This window comes from Choloepus didactylus, chromosome 18 (assembly GCF_015220235.1).
Source record: "Choloepus didactylus isolate mChoDid1 chromosome 18, mChoDid1.pri, whole genome shotgun sequence".
In the NCBI taxonomy this organism is placed as follows: domain Eukaryota; kingdom Metazoa; phylum Chordata; class Mammalia; order Pilosa; family Megalonychidae; genus Choloepus; species Choloepus didactylus.
Genome location: NC_051324.1, coordinates 53863290 through 53880140, shown reverse-complemented (window position 1 = coordinate 53880140; position 16851 = coordinate 53863290). Strand labels below are relative to the sequence as shown.

Here is a 16851-nt window from a genome sequence, read left to right as displayed (position 1 = left end):
CATTTCTCAGATTAAGGAAACTGAATTTCAGGAGTTTGCCAAAGGTCACAGTTTAGTGACAGGTCTCGCATTTGAATTCAGGCCCGAGGGGCTCTGAAGCTCTAAAGCCTGAAGGCTTTCAATGAGAGGTTCATGAACGCTTGGAGCCTGTGCTTGAAGAATGGGGCATCCTTGCAGCTGTTGAGGAACATTCCAGGGAAGGGAACATCAAGAGCAGACTTGGAGACTGGGTTGCCCATGCGGGTTTAGAGGCCAGCAGATTAGTCTGGTTGGATCAGGGACTGAGTGGAGAGTGGTGGCTGAGAGACAATGAGGAGACGGGTGCCTGTTGTGTTGGTACCAAGATGGGGAGAGATATGAGATTCGCTGGAGGTCATGGTATTTCATTATTGGAAGGAAAAACTTTTGAAATTCTCTCATACAAGCCCGTCATTTAAATTTGAGTTAGGAGTGCAGCTAGATCTCCTGCCTTCCCACCCTGCCCAGGTTCCCTGCCCCATCTGCCTCCTGGGAGATTAGAATTCAGAAGGGAGTAAGGAGTGGAGTTACCAGTTTGAGTCACATCTGCAGAGAAGTGAAAGAAGAGACAGTGGAGGAGGTGAGCACAAAGGTCCCAGGCCTGAGTGTCATCTCGGGGAAAGCATTTAGGGCTGGAGGCTCTTCAGGGGCTGGGAGCTGACTCAGGGCAGACACTTCAGGCCTGTGCTGAGTGAACGAATGAGAGTGAGTGGGCAACAGTAAAGAGAGGAGAGGCCAGGAAGGAGCGGGCCAAACCGGGGACCAAGGAAGCCAAGTTTCAAGATGCACCAGATGCTTCAGCCAGAAGGGAGGTGGGAAAGAAGAGGAACCTGAATTTGGCAAATAGCAGGTTATCTGGTGACCTTGGAACGACAGTCTCAGTGTAGTGCTGTTTCAGGCGGCGGCTGTCACAGAAGTTCAGGAAGGGAAGGAGATAAAGACATGAGGTAGTGGGTATAGACCACAGGAAGAGCCGGAGGACAGGAGAGAGCCTTCTTCAAGCTGCGGAATCAATGCAAGTGTTTTCCAGGATGGAATAGCATTGTGTTTTCACAGAGGGAAGGAGAGGTGGAGAATCTCAGAAAACTGACAAGGCTGGCAGGGGTGGGCTGCAGAGGCCAAGGACAGTGTGACTTGGGGAGGAAGGACACTACTTCCTTTGAAAGAGGAACAAAGAAGAAGATATTGAAGGGGGGTTGACAGCAAGGCAAGGCAGTGGCTGTTGTCTGGAAACAAGGTCATCTGCTGGGAGGGAGGGAGATAGATGGAACAGGGACTTGAGGAGCAGAAGTTTTGAACCACCCCCATGTCAAGGAGCCACTGTGGGGTAGCACTCATCAGTACTGGGTCAGGTCTCAGGTGTCCTGAGTTCCCCTCTAATCTAAATCTACAGCCTGGAAACCAGAATGGGGAAGCGGCTGCAGTGATGTAGCCTTGGGGTTTGGCCTGGCAGAGATGTCCAAGGTCACAGTCATTGAGATGGGAGGGGAAGGCCATGTAGCTGGGCATAAGTGGAGGGGTAACCAGTGCCTGCGAAGTGTTTGTGATTGGAGAGGGCAGGGCCAAGCAGTGATGAGGGGGCCACCTGGGGGCTGGTGCAGTGGGGCAAAATAAGTCCACAGAACTTCAGAGATCATGGAAATGAGACGTCCGGTTGGACAGCTGCTGCAGTTGCTAAGGATGACAGCAAGGTGGGTAGAAGGGGAATGTGTGAGGGGGTGGGGACAGGGAGTGGGTCAGCAGCTTCTGAGGGCAACAGAAGCTGTGGCAATGGGCTTTGGGTAAACAGCAGGCAAAGTTAGCTGAGAGGACTGGGGTGGGGAGCAACTTCCCCTCACCCAGAGGGGCAGCGTCATGGGGAAGGCAGTGGGGGCCATCACAGGAAGGGCATCTCCATGCATCACAGGAGAGAGATGTACCCATCAGAGCCCATAGGAAGGCCATTATCTGGGCCCCAGGGAGGGAGAGGGGCCCCTGGCAGGAATGTGGGGGCAAAGTATTTTTCTTGGGGCTGGGCAGGGAGCACACCCTCTGCAGGTGACCACGTGAGTGACCTGAGGAGGGGAACAGGAGGCTAGGCCAGGACAGGCACCCCCACGTACTCCCCTGCAGGGGGCTCCCATCCTGCTGTCCAGCTGTTCTGCTGGCCGGGGGTCACTGGAGGACAGACGAGGACCGCACAGACATGGTACTCCAGCCCTATCTCTCTGCTATTTATTATGAACAAGTTTATTTACATTTCCTGAACTAAGATTAATTGTGAAATTTAACAGAAGTGGCCTTAAAATGCCAAACACGACTGCTCGGGAGGGTTGTCCATACAGTTGCTCTATTTCCAAACTAACAATTCAGGTCCCCAACTGCAGGTTTCCCCCCACCCCCCTTTCTTCCTCAAATGAGACCTGGATAGCTCCATGCTTCTGGTAGCTTCAACATTTAGAGACAAACACAGAGGCAGAGAAGGGTGAGAAGAACCACAGTACAAATTGTAATAATAATAAAAAAAAAGTGGCCAAAGAATCGATAGCAAACCCATTTCTGTCTCCAGATTAATGGCTTGGCTGAAAGAAATGGGGGGAGGTCCTTGGGGAGGGAGAGGGAGGCAGATGCAGAAGTTGGCAGGTGAGACACTGACCCAGGCACAGCAGGACTCTGCGATAGGCAGCCTGAGCTGAGGAGGCAGAGAAGAGCCGAGACGAGACGGGTCCCCAGAGGGGGCTCTGGCTGCACCCTGGGCTCAGGGGAAAGGTCAGTGCTGGGCGCCAACTAAGTGCATGGGGAAGGGAGCTCTGCACATGCCGCAGCCCGAGCCCCTCCTCTGCGTCATATGTTCCTGAGGATCTGTGCACGTGGGGGGGCTGGGGGTGGGGACACAACACAGGCATTTCAGAGAATAGGAGCGCGCCACATGCTTGTGGGAAAGGAGGCTGGGTGGGGGTGGGGGTGGGGGGGCGAAGGCAACAACTAACCCTTGGCTCGCCAAAGATGCAAGTGCCCGTGGAGGGCCAGGAAGCTGGGCCAGGGCTCCTCCTGCTCAGCTTCTTTGTGGCCCCTGCCTATGCCAACCTGGCCTCTGCCTCCTGGCACGGACAGTTGGCTGCAGCCAGGCAAGCCTGTCATAGATTGCTGTCTGGTCGGAAACACAGCCAGAGAGCGGGGCTGGCATAGGGCAGTCCCCAGCCCAGGCTCTCTTGGTCCTTCCCAAAGCCCTGATGGACAGGCGGACTGGCTCTGTGGGTGCCATACAGCTTGGCCATGAGAGCTGTTTACCTGAACCTCAAAGGCCAGGCCCTGGGCTCCTCTGGCTCTTCCAGGGAGATCCTGGGGCTCTGTTCCTCCTGGGTTCTGGTTCAGCCCTGGCTGGGTGTGCAGCACCAAGCAGAGGTATGTGTGTTTCTATGACCCTCAAGTCTGGAGCCTATTGGGCCTGGTGATGAGCCAAGCACCCTGGGGAACTCAGAGAAACAGTTCTCTGCCAGTGCTGGGTCAGGACTGGGGCTGGCCCAGATGGGAGACAGGGAGGCAGGGGACCTGGAGAGGCTGGGGTGCCCAGAACCATTGGGAGCAGCTGGCTCCCCCACTGGCTGGCAGAGGGTGGTGGGGAGAGGTAGACTGGGTCTCTGCAGTCCCTTCTGGGGGCTGTACACAGGCAGCCGAGTGCAGAGGGGTGGGCAGCAGGCTTGGAACCTCAGGGCAGCTGGGGGAGTGGTCAGCCTGCGGTGAGACAGGGCCAGGGGCTGCCCACTCAGGATCCTCAAATCCCTGGGACCATCCTCCCCCAGGCCAGTGGGGCTGTGTGGCCCAGAATTCTGCTGACCTATCTAGGGGCTGCCAGGGAAAGTGGTCTGGGAGGGAGAGACGGGTCGGAGGATGGCATAAGGGCAGGAGAGCAGCAAGGGGCCGGTGCTCATGACTTGGAAGAGGAAGGGAGAGGAGGTGCCTGCCACCAGCTGTCCTGGTGCCATAGGGGTTGGGGGCTTTTGGGTCAAACAATGGGGCCTGTGGCCAGGAACCCCCTCGCTTCTTCTCAGCGTTGCCACTGGGGGACTGAACCTTCCGCTTATGGCCAACAAGTGCCAGGTCTGAGCCAGACGAGGGGTCCGCAGAACCAGAGGTGGTCAGGAGGCACTGGCAAGCAAGGTTTCTGGACACTGGTGTCCCTGGGGGTTCTCCCAAGAAATCAACTGACAACTCCCGACAGCTTGCAGCTGGTCCAGGCACCTCGTTAGTCCCTGCAGGTTCAGTTGGTTCCTTTGTACTGCCCAACGTCCCATCCTGCTCTGGGGCACCTGGGGCCTGGCAGTCGTCTTCTCTCCTCATCCTGGGACATGCTGCCCTGGGATGGGAGGGCTGGCTGGGGGGCAGAGTCTCAGGACCAAGAGGGTCACAATCAGAAGCTGGGAAGCCTGGCCTTCTGTGGGGACAGAAACACTCAGTGAGCTGCCAGGCTCAACCCCAGAGCAAGCAGCAAGCTGGGGGAACAGAGAACTGCAACCTGGGCCCTGCGAAAGGTTCGATCTTTGATACAGACCCTGCAGCAGCCAGTGGAAAAGGTTAGAGACTGTTCCATTTAATGACTTCACAGAGGACGTCATGCCCTTTGGTGGCTGAAGAAAGCCTGGCTGCCCAAGCTGAGCCCAGAGGTAGAAATTTTGGGTGAGAGGTGAAGCCACAGCCCCATATTAAGACAGTCTGCCCTTGGTGGGCAGTAAGGGGAAGCAGGGCTCAGAAGCCCCTGGAATTCCTACCAAACCCCATGCAATCCTTTTTGGGGGTAACTTCTAGAATAGGAGAAAGACCTGTACTTCACCCACCTTGGAGGGTCCTGTGGACTCCCCACCTCCACGTTTCCAGAAAGCCAAAAATGCACATGACCAAGGATATTGCCTGGGAGCTGCAAAAGTTGAACTGCTCACCCTTCGGGCCTTGTTAATTCCTGTGCCTTAGGAAGGGAGCCACACTCTGGGCTGAGCCTGGTCCCAATCAGCTGAAGCTAGAAATGGAGGTCTTTTTTTTTTTTTTTCTTTTTTGACCACCCCCAAAACAAACAGGACAGAGGATGGTGGTAAAGAACAGTGAGGAAAAGAGAAAAATGCCATAGCCTGGTTCCTGCTGTTATGAACCTGAGGGTTCCGTCCCATCTAGAGACGGCCCCAGGAGGACAGTGAGAACGTCTTTGTGCCCACCACCTGGGGCAGGGCCAGTAGTGTGGTGCTCACCTGGGTAGGCTGGCCTGGGAGGGGGTGTCTGCCAAGCTGTGGCCAAGCTGGGCAATGATCCGATCAACCTCTGCATACGGGAGGGCTTCTAGGGCAAAGCCCTGGTGCTGGGCACTTTGAAGATGCTGCCCGGGGTGAGAGAAGGTACAGGGCATCAGACAAGGCCGACCTCCCAGCCCAGCCTCTGGCACAGGGGGACACGGCCATGCCAGGCTGGAGATACTGGGCAGGAAATGCTCCAGTGGCTGGGCCCCACCCTCGTCCTCGGTGTGCCAGGTTGCTCTGAGGTGAGAGGGCTTACCACATGGAGCTGCTCAAAGGCCTCCTGGCAGCACTCACAGTAACCTTTCTTCCTCCTGGGCACAGTGCGGGCAGCTGACTGCAGGCTTGGCTCCTGATCCTTGGGTCCTCTGGGGAGGGTACAGGTTCAGAAGAAGTGGTCACTGCACGGGCCCTAAGAGGTTGGCAGGAGCTGCTCCTCCAGAGCCCAGAGTACTCCAGCAGGGGAGGGAAAGAACCAAGAAGGCCAAGGGCCCAGGCAGGACAGGTGGGTCGGCCTCCTTATACCTGACCAAGGGTGGCAGGAGAAGCGTCGAGGAGGGGGCTGAGTATCCTGTCCTATCTCTGTCTTTTCCCTGCCACCCATCTCAAACCACAGATGACGGCAGGGGTGGTGAAGGCAGTAAGAATCCCTGCTGGGAATTCCAACTCCGTGCTTATTCTCAAATCCACACCTCCTCCACCTCATACGTGCCCCCTCCTCCGGTATCGTCCCACCGAGGGGCAGTCTGTCTCTTCCCTCATGCTGACTCGTCCCTCGCACAGTTGCCACCTTTCACTGAGGACTTTCAAATCTCTTAATCAAACCTGACTTCTCATCTGAATTTCAGTCTCATTATTTCTAGTGGCCTGGAGAGCATCACCATGTGACTGTCCTAGAAAATGCAACAAGTCCACAACAAGAAAGTGATCAATAACCTGTTAGGAAAATGGTCAAAAGATATGAAGATTCATAGAAAAAGAGCTTCAGTTAATCAAACATATGAAGACTTAACCTCATTCATAATAAAAAAATGAAAATTAGGATTATAGTGAGACACAATTTAGAGTCTATCAGATTGGCGTAGGTCAGTAAGTCTAATAGCACGCAGCGTCAGGCAAGGGGGACAGGACGCATGCGCTCGTACACTGCTGGTGAGAGTACACACTGGTATCACCTCTATGAAGAGCAATTTGGCCGCATTTACCAAAATTATAAAAATATAAATGCAGGAGCTATTTGACTCAGCATTTCCACTTTTAGGAATTTATTCCACAATTGCAAAATTACTCGGAACAAGATTATTCACTGCAAAAGACTAGATCTCATCTAAGCATCCACCAGTAACCAGAGACTGGTTAAATAACATATGGTAAATCCATACAGTGGACTACCATGCTGGCATAGAAAGAAATGAGGATGCTCTTTAGGTACTAAGAGGAAACTAGTCTAAGATAACAGCAAGTGGAAGAAGTACAATGCACCAGTGAATATTATGCTTAACCCTAAAGGATAGATGATGCATTCTGTGTACACATAAAATCACTCTGGAAATAGACCCAAGAACTGAAGGCTAGTGAATGTGTGTGGCATAAAGATTTTTCACTTAGGCCCTTTGTAACTCTTGAATTTTGAACTATGTACTATACTACTATCCAAAATATATAATTAAATAAAAATATGTAAAAGATAATTAATAAAACAAAACAAAACATTCCATCCTACAAAGATTTTCCACCCCTCTCCCCAACCCTTTAGTCCAACCTGGGCCAATCCCCTCCCTAGGCTCCTCCACATGCAAATACCAAAGCTGCCTTGCTTCATCAACTTCCTTTTACAGCTCTTGGCTCTGTTGTGATGCTAAGGCCACCCAAGGCCCAGCACCCTCTGCCAGCTCCAAGCCCAGGAGAGAGCCCTAACTGGCTCTGTCTGGTATCCCCTGCACCTTCTGGGAAAAGAAGGGGACCTGGAACTTCACTTCAGCTTGTTCTTCCCCTTTGTCCATTGCCACATTCTCTGTGTTTTTCTTCCCATCTCACAACTTCCTGACCTGTGGCCTTTCTCTATTGCTGGAACTCATGGACCCTCCTTGGCTCTAAGAACTCTCGGGCTGACAGAGAGCCTGTCTTGCTGTTCTCCTGGTCTGTGGATTCACCCCACAGCCCAGAAGTTAGAAAAGGTCTGAGAGGGCATCTAGTCCATTAAGTGAGCCACAATTCCTTCTTCGTTTTGATGGTGAACATTCAAATTCTCAAACATCTCCAGTGTAGGTACAAGTCTACAAGCCACTTTGGGCCACACAATGTCACAAGTGTCTTCAACCCCTCACCTCTTCATTCTTCCCAATGTTTAGCCCAAGAGGTCTCAAACTTTAGTGTGCATTGGAATTACCTGGGGAGCTTATGGATACAGCATTTGGGGCTCCATTGTCAGAGATTCTGATTCTGTAGTAGGTATAGCATCCAGACCCCAGAGAACTTGGATGATGGTGGTCTACGGATCCAAGTTTGAGATACTAGCCTATTGCCCTTCTGTACACTTAAACCCGATTCTCCAATAGGGATAGAGAACACCAAATAAAACAGATGAAAACTTCCAGTGTCTTCTCTGGGCTAAATTCCTAGAATATATTTTGCCTAAGGAGCTAACACATGACCACTGCCAAATTTGACAGGCAAGCCCCCAAGGGAGAGGCCTTTGGCTTGAGCCCTTGGGGCTCAGGAACCAGAAAAACCCACCTGGTATGCTGTGAGCTGTCCAGGGTTGTCGGGGTCTCAAAAGGACTTGCATCTTTGGGTCCCAGAAAAGAAATTTCAGGAAAGGATTTAAACTGATGGTGGAAAGGACGAAACTTCCTGCAACACAGAAAACTTCCATTTTGACTATTGTGAGGAAGGGGAAGGAAAGAAGGCTAGCCCAACTCCCAACCTGATAACCAAGCATACTCTCACCTTCTCAACTTGTAGGATCTAAAACAAAACTCTTATTAGCCTTACCAAGTTAAATTCATATTTATGCTCTCCCTAGCTACTTTTCAAAGCCCATTTACACTCACTGCCTCATTTGAATCTTATAATCACCCTCTGAGATGAGTGGGACAAGTGGTGTTATCTGTTTTACAGAGAGGAAATGGCAACCAAAAGGTTCTGTGACTTGCCCAAGGGTTTATGACTAGTAAGCGGCCAAGACTAGACCAGAAGTCAATCTCATTACTCCAGATCTAGTTCTTCCCACGTTCTTATTTTGTTTTTTGATGCTAAAACAACCTTTGAGGACTACAGCCGGGACAGGCTTAGTGGAAGAGCATTTAAGCCAAAGCAGTGATTTTCCTATTCTGTCAGGGGGAGCAGTTTTGTTCTAGGCTGGTCCTTTGTACCATCTGAAGGGTGATATTCTGAACAGAGACAAGGCATGACACAGTGGGGATTTTGGTGGTTTGTCTCAACTTGCTCACATTCAAGAGACTTCCACAGTCAGACCTGGTGATGTGTGGCTACAGGGCCAACCCTGCTAACATAAATGCTGGGCACACAGAGTCTGGTTGCAATGGCCAGTGCTCTGGGGGTGAGTGCCCTGCAGCCTCAGCAGTGAATTAGCAATGGAGTCTTCTTGGACCCTAAAGGAGGAGGTGCCCTTCACAGCCGTGGCATCCTCTTCCTTCCTCCTCAGTTTTGTTTTCTTTGTACTTAGGAGGCTTAAAGTTAAGGTTTGTGAGGTTAGTGGGCTTTGAAGAGCACCTGCTTCAAAACAGCACTGAAAAGAATCACAAGAGGTCTTAGCTCTGCTTGACCCTCCTCTCTTGCCTATGATGCCAACAGCACACAAACAAGTGTCCCTCCCTCTGGTGACAGTGGCACTGCCTGTGCCTGCTGCATGCTGTGCAAATACTGAAGCACGGACGTGTCTCTCAGCCATGGCGCACAAGTCACCATGTCTTGTCTTTAACTGGTTGTGAAGGGGCTGGGGCTGAAGGACAATGCGCCCATCTGATTGAACTGAAGAAGCAAGGGCCTCATCACCATCCCTGTATTCTCTGCACTCACTTGTGGGCGACCAAAGCCAACTCTGTACTGACTGCAGGCACTGGGAAGGGAACCTCGGCCCATCTGGACAATGGGCAGCCGTGCCAGGTTCCTGTGGCCAGGTCTTCAGCTGCCCTGCCTGAGGCTGAGGGACACGGAGAATTCTGGTTCCAGTAATCTCTGGTGGGTACACATGGACTTTTTTCTTTTAACTTTCTCCAACCTTGGTTTCCCCACTAGGAATTGGAAGAACTCTTCTCATGCTGTTTTTCAACCAGAGCAGTCGAGATAACATGCATCAAAAAAGGGCTTTGCACAGCAAAACAGAAACTTCGTCACGTTCAAGGTGGTCTGACAAAGGAATCCCTGAGACCACCCAAAGCACCCTCACTTCAGCCATGATGATGTCTCTGACCGTCTAAGCACTGTGCCGGGAGCAGGAGCGACTCACTGTTAAGTGTCAGCACACCCCCGGGAAGACATGAGGATCAGCAGTGAGCTAGAGGGGACATCAAGAGCTCATAAAAGCCAAGTATTAAGAGGAGGTAATTCACACCGAGGATCATTAACCTCTGACTCATCTCCAAAAGGAGTATCAACTGTGTCATGCCACTCTCTCAAAGGCAAATCTTCGTCTATGTGGGACTTCCTGAGAGCAGGAGGAAGTGGTTTCTGGGGAAGAAGGTGCAGGACTGAGGGGCTCCATGTTGCCATGTCAACTCAGGGCCCCTGAACACCTCTCTTTCTCCTTGGAGGAGAGGAGCGAGGGGAGAGAGAGGAAGCTCCAGTTACCTGCTCTCATCTTCGATTTTGAGGAATGGTGCTTTCAGTCTGGCCACTGGAGGGGAAGAATGCACACATTAGCTGTCTGCCCAGTGCAGGGTCCACGCCACTCACACAGGAAATGCTCTGAGAGGTGAGGCTCTGGCAAAGCCTAAGAGCCTCTCAAGAGCTGGAAAACATGCCATCCCAAGCTGCACCTTTCCATTTGGCAGAAGTGAGACACACAATCCCATCTCCTCCAGCCCCTATCCCTGGGGACAGAAGAGTTCTGTTTGCAGGGTGCCTGGGGCCCTGGGCAGGCCCTCCTTCAACAAGATACAGGACCCTCCTGCGGGTGGGCTCTGGAGGTTGTCATCTGGCCAAGGACACCATCACCATTAGGAACATGGCTGGTGGGAGAAACCAAACACTGTTGATTTCTACTGAAAAAGCAGGGTTGGGGTAGTGAGTCCCACAGAGCCCCAGGTCCTTCCTAGCCCTTTGCTCCCCAGGCAGAATTCTGCATGAGGATTCTGATGTTTTGTCAAGAAGCAGAGAGGAAGAGGGTTAAAGCGGTTTAGAGATCCCAGTAGCATGACAGAAGAAAAATCTCAAAGGTGAAATCTGACTTCTGAACAGAACAGGGCAAAGGGGTGCTGGGAAGACAAACTTGGAGTCAATTAACCAAGAGATTCACCCCCTACTAGCTAGTTATTTGCATAAGTTACAAAACATTTTTAGGCATTAAGAACCACTCCTCCCTTCCCACGGTGACCAGAGGTCCTGTTAAATAGGCAGGCAAGGCAGGCTGGAAGCCAGGGCAGACCTAGCAGCCACCAGATGCCCAAAAGGGCTGCCACCTCATGGTTCCCAGCCTCATCCAGCCTGCCACTAGCGCCTAAGCAAAAGGCAGCCTTTTCTCCTTAAGCGGCAGCAGCTCCTATTAATTACCTTTTTAGGGTGATTTCTTGTCTTTCTAATTAACTGAGACAGTGATTAAAATCAGTTCCCCCACAGACTTCTTAGCATTTCAAGCATGAGAAAGGTGCCAAGTGACTTTTCTTCGCTCCTGCTTGTGCTCGAGTAAATGCCACTTAAAGAGCATCTTTGGGAGAAACACCCAGGGGGAGAAACTTTCCTGCTGTCCAAGAGAGCCGGTGAGATGGAGCCCACCAATATGCCTGTTTGTCAGTTTCAGGGAGTCTGGCATTTCTGAAAACGGCAGGCAGCTGTCAAACTGCCCACCCCAAACTGTTACTGAATCAGAAGGAAAAGGATGCTTAACTTCAAATGATGCCCAGGAACAGCCAGAGGACACCGGAGCCAAAGTGGCTGTATGGGGTCTTGGCCCAGTAGCTCTGGACTTGCTCTTGGACATACCTCTCCTGCCCCAGAAATCTGAGGCTCAAGCCCTAGAAACACGAGGGGGCAACACAACCTGGCCTTGCTTCCTGCCGCAGAAAAGTGAGCAGATGCTAACCACAGAGGGAGTCGTGGGGAAGTGTTTAGGGAGGGAGGGACTGCAATTAGAAGAGAAAAAGCTACCACACTGACCTTTCCGTGTTCTTGACTCTGTTGCTGGACGTGTTCCCTAAATGGAAAGAGAAAATAGGTTAAGGGTTTAAGGAAGCCATGGGGGTTAAGGAACCAGGCCCGTAAAACCAAGTATCTGCAAGTCTGCCCTGCTTTGCTTCCTGCTGTTGGGAAGCCTGCAGAACCACACTCTCCGGCCCTAAACTGGAGCAGATCTGAGCCCCCTCTACCTCTCCAGGGATATGATGAATGGTGAGCGTTTGGGACCCAACCTGGCCTTCTGCGTGTGACTCTCAAGAGCAGCTGACTCTTGGTGGAGGGAATACAGTATGTTGCAAATAGCAAGAGCTTAGGAGCCCCAGAAGCTTGGTGGGAACTGGAGCTCTGCCACCTGTAACATGAGGAGTGTCCACCTATCTCACTGTATGCGGTAAGAATTAAATTTAAGTATGTAAGAGACCTGACACAGCATAGGTGCTCCCTAAATAGCAGCTCTTACTTTCTAGGCACTTCTGGCCAGTCAGGTCAGCCTATAGGTCAAGGATGAAGACAGTGGCCATTTGCTGTCCTGTTGGTCAAAACCAACATTTAAACCAGGGACAAACAAGGGTGATGTTGTTAAAAACTAAGTGAACATAAAATAAAATAAAAATCAATTAAAGAGTTGGAGGAGACAGATCCAATGGATCCATGCCTGTTTGTGCCTCTAGGCCCAAGAAGGTTCCAGATTCTCTCCTGGATGCCAGGCCTTGAGTAGAAAATCGGTGGAAAGCTCAAACTTTCTACCGATTTGAGCCAGGATGAAGACAGTGGCTTTAAATCAGCCTGGGCTCTTCTTGATATGGTACATTATAATTCTAACCCCAACAAAGGAAGGAGAAGCCAAACAAGAGTTAGGAAGATGGTCACTATTTCAAACTACAACACTCCCTGCCCCAGCCCATGCAATCTGCAGGCTCATTCCCAGGTCCCAAGCAGTCCCCAGGATGGAAGCCTGGCCCAGAGGCCATGAGCTTTCACGAGTTTTACCTAGGTCAGGACTAGCCACAGGCAGTCAGTGGCCCAGACCTCAGTGAATGCCTCAGTGCGGTGATTATACCGGGTGGCGGGGTCCCAAGTAGCACAGGAATAAATAAGAGAGGGTAGCGCAAAGCTGTAGGCACTAGGGATGAGGTAACTGCGAGGCTGCCTTCCATTTACTTTCCTCATGATGGTCAGAAAGAGGTGGCTTGGGTGGTTTGTGGGATTTAACAAGGTTGCTACAGGCTGCACTGCTTGAAAACCATCCATTTCCCTTCAGTTTAGCAGGAAGACCTACCTACCTCTGGCTTCTTTGACTCTTGTTTCTTCACAATTAAAGCACCAAGAGACAGCTGCTGCACGTGCATCATCATTTCTGTGAGGAAGACAGAGGGCTGTGGCCAAAGACTTCCATTCTCATTTACCCAGCACAGCCCCTGCCCCTTCCCCTTCCCGGGACTGAAGGACTACACTTCTCACTCAGACTAGCCCGCTGGATCCTACCAGTTCTGCCTGCCACCTTCTGGCTACACATCAACTCTGCACCTCCTGAGAAGAGAAAGGGCTGGATATTCTATCCCAGGAAAAGCATCTAAGTTGGCTTCAGGCTCTTTTGTGCATTGAATACAACTCATATTTTAACAGGAGGTGCTCTGTGGTTCACAAAGGGGCTTTATGGTGCTAATAAAGAGCTGCTTCTGTGGTGGAAAACAAGCTATATGAGTTCTTCAGATGTATCTTTAGGTGGAAGACTCAGTGGGCACTAAGCATACTGGAGCTTCTCTAACACAGAAAGATGGGAAATTAGATCAAGTAAGAAATGGCTGATTTCCCAGCAAGATGGACTCCCCCGATCCCAGAGAAGGAATTTCTCCTGTCCAGCCTCACCAAACCCACAGGAGACCTCAGTACTAATGGGTGGGGTATCACCCTGGTCAGTACCTGGGGCTGTCCCACCTTGACCAGCCCCTGCAACAGAAAACTCCAGAAGTAGAAATGAGCTGGGAATAGGGCCAGTCACTGCCAGTTCCTTCAGGACAGCTATTCTATAATGACTATAAATAAATTTATTACAACTCACAAACAGGTCATTGTACTATGAGGCTATACTACAGAAAAGAACATGAAATTTAAAGTCAAGCTGGGGTGGAATGTGGGCCACTCCATCCCAGCAGTTCATGGTGGGGCCTCAGACAATTCACTTAATCCCGCTGAGGCTCAATTTCCTCATCTGTACTGCAGTGATGTTTACACAAGGGCATTTCTAGCACGGCATAAATACCTTATAATGGTCATGGATATTAGGATTATTTCCTTATTTGTAAAATGGGATCACCAGACCAGCTGAGAGAAGTTGTGGCATGGCTTAAAAGTGTGCCCCAGGTGCCGATGCGGTGCAAGGGCCACGGCCCACACTCTGCTGTTGTTAGTGCTTTTCCCCACACCCTCCCACCGTTGTGGACCAATGCGTTCACTGAGTACTTCTGGCTTCCGGCTACCAGAAGTTTACACAACCATGATCCCTCTGAAAGCCGACATTTCCAAAGTTACCATTTCTGCCCCCTATAGGAGCCCAGGGCAGAAACTGTACCATCCACATGCAGAATCCTCACTCCCCAGGAGCGGGCATTACTCAGGAGGCTGCTGCTGCCCCCACTGCCTCCTCCGCTGCTGCTCCCCTGAAATGATGAAGCAGAATCAGGCAGGAGCACGAGGTTCCCCAAGGCCTGAGAACCACAAAGACAGGTCATCCTGGCTTCTGCAACTCCTGGGTCATCCACGTGGTGGGGGGAAAAGGAGCGAAGTAGGGGGAGACAGGCAAAGGAGAGAGCATAGTGCCTGGAGAGTCTACCCCAAGCCCCAGGAAGACACCCTGTCCTCCACAGTGCTGGGCTGGCCACCATATGCTCACCTCTGGGCTACCTTGTGACTAGGAACACAGGCTTATAGGAGAGATATTTGTTGGGAGAGCCTCTGTAAGGAAAGCTCTCAGCCAACAGTAAGTACATCATAAATACCAGGGACGATTGCCATCACTGGGTGGGAAACTATGCTGCTAAACCTTTCCCACCCTGCTGCCCAGCCTGGCAGTGCCCTCCTCCCTCCTTCAGTGCATGCTCTCATCTTGATATCACTTTAACAACCCCTCTCACAGGATCACGTTAACTTCTCCTCCTGCCACTTTAATAGCCTGGGTTCTCTCAAAGGGGATAAATAGCTACTTGCAAAAGAGGCACAAAGTCTGGCTGATGTGCAGACCAGACAAGACCAGCAGCATCCCTCCCAGGCTCTCTTGGTAGGCTCTGGAGTTGGAAAGATCAAGGAATCAAATCCTGGCTCTATCACCTACTCCCTGGGTAACTCTGGACAAGTTACCTAACTTCTCTGAGTCCCAACTTCCTCATCGGTAAGAAAGGACTAATGATGATACTACACACCCCACAGCATGTGTAATCCTTGTTAGCACTATGGAAGAACCTCAGAGGGAAGGCTAAATCTCCAACCTGTGCTTGAGGCAGGAGAGTGAAGCATCCACCTCCACCCTGTCTCCCCCAGCTCACCTGGTTTTTGATGGCCTTCTGCAGCAGTTCCTTCCCTCTGCTCATAGGCACCTGTCAGGAAGAGAGAAATGAGGTTTGCTGCATAGACCTGTGCACAAAAAGCTGTTTACACAGGTGAGGGGAGGATGTCTTGGGGTCATTCCCTTGGAAAGCTAGAAGCAGTCACAGCTGAGGAGTGGGAGAACTGAGAGCCTAGAGAACCTTTAGGAGGTAAAGATACAGCAATACATTTAGGTCACCCACAGGTGAGCTTGCTGCTGAAGCACATTCTAAATTCACCCAAGGTCAAATTGGTATGAATGTTCTAAGGCCTCTCTTTAAGAGGTGTGCTCTCTCGCAGGTGACACCCAGAGAATATTTCACTTTAGAAAAACTTTTCTTTGCTCTGTGGGAGTCCTGTCCCTCATCACGATGCCAACAGTCTATGTTTATGGAAATTTTAATATTAGCCTAAGTCAAGCAAAAATAAGAATGCAAGCCTGGGGTGGGGGGTGGGGGGGTCTATTGCATACTGCATTCTAAGTTAGATGTGATGTGTATTGTCCTAACTGTTGATCTTTCATATGTGAGAGCTAGGGATAAGGGAATTTCTACCTCCTCAGGAACCTCCTGCCCAAGATGAGGCCAATTCCAAGAAGTCCTCTCTGGTGTTGCAGGATAATATCTCTACTGAGGAATCTAAAAATGAAGATGCTGACTCCTTCTCTCTATGTAAGGATCAAATGGCTAAGGAACCTTGCTGTTCTCATATACTACCTGATGCTTTCTGTTCTGATAGTGAAGAACCAGTTATTCCTTCTGATATAGAAGCATATTTAACAGAACTTTTACCCAAAAATGCTCAAGTACAATTTCCAATAGAAAATGGGAAGGCCTTACTATAATAACTAAAACAGATAATTAATATCCTTCAAGTCCTATATTAGAAAATTGTATATGAAGGAGATACTAAACAGTTAAAAGCTGTGAATATTTTCAGAAAAGCAGAAAGCCCTTCTCAACCTTCTTAGATATAGATAACATGTAACCATTTTGTCCTGTGTGTTAAAAAAAAAAAAATTGGGCTGTAGCTGTTACTTCAATAATAAATAAGTCATAAGTAATGTAATAAAGCTGAATACAGTTTTGATCAAATGTATGCTTATCAACATGATACAGTAACTAGACTAATTATAGAATGAAATAAGAAAACTATACTAATAAGTTAAATATAAGTAACAGTAATCTCTTTTCTAATTTTTAGTTTAGTTTTTTTTTTTTTTTAAATTAAATTCAGTCTTATTGAAATACATTCACACACCATACAATCATCCAGGGTATACAATCCACTGTCCACAGTATGATAACATAGTTATGCATTCATCACCACAATCTATCTCTGAACATTTTCCTTACATCAGAAAGAACCAGAACAAGAATAAAAAATAAAAGTGAAAAAAGAACACCCAAATCATCCCCCCATCCCACCCCATTCGTCCTTTAGTTTTTATCCCCATTTCTCTACTCATCCATACACTAGATAAAGGGGGTGTGATCCACAAGGTCTTCACAATCACACTGTCACCCCTTGTAATCTACATTATTATATAATTGTCTTCAGGAGTCGACTGCTGGGTTGGAATTTGGTAGTTTCAGGTATTTACTTCTAGTTATTCCAATATATTAAAACCTAAGAT

At 50.0% G+C, this 16851-nt stretch overlaps 1 protein-coding gene across 5 annotated transcripts in view; it reads right to left on the bottom strand.

The window, feature by feature from the left end:
• Positions 1-2218: 2218 nt before the first annotated feature.
• Positions 2219-16851, bottom strand: part of DBF4B (DBF4 zinc finger B) — a 33667-nt gene continuing 19034 nt past the window's right edge. For all 5 annotated transcript variants that reach the window (XM_037809991.1, XM_037809990.1, XM_037809992.1 and 2 more), the window contains exons 5-13: positions 15176-15226; positions 14206-14293; positions 12917-12990; positions 11616-11652; positions 10092-10137; positions 8016-8132; positions 5539-5647; positions 5238-5362; positions 2219-4432 (exon numbers count right to left, since the gene is read on the bottom strand). In XM_037809991.1, coding sequence (XP_037665919.1) covers positions 3505-4432; positions 5238-5362; positions 5539-5647; positions 8016-8132; positions 10092-10137; positions 11616-11652; positions 12917-12990; positions 14206-14293; positions 15176-15226 — 1575 coding nt within the window. In that variant the 3' untranslated portion in view covers positions 2219-3504. The remainder of the gene's footprint in view (positions 4433-5237; positions 5363-5538; positions 5648-8015; positions 8133-10091; positions 10138-11615; positions 11653-12916; positions 12991-14205; positions 14294-15175; positions 15227-16851) is intronic.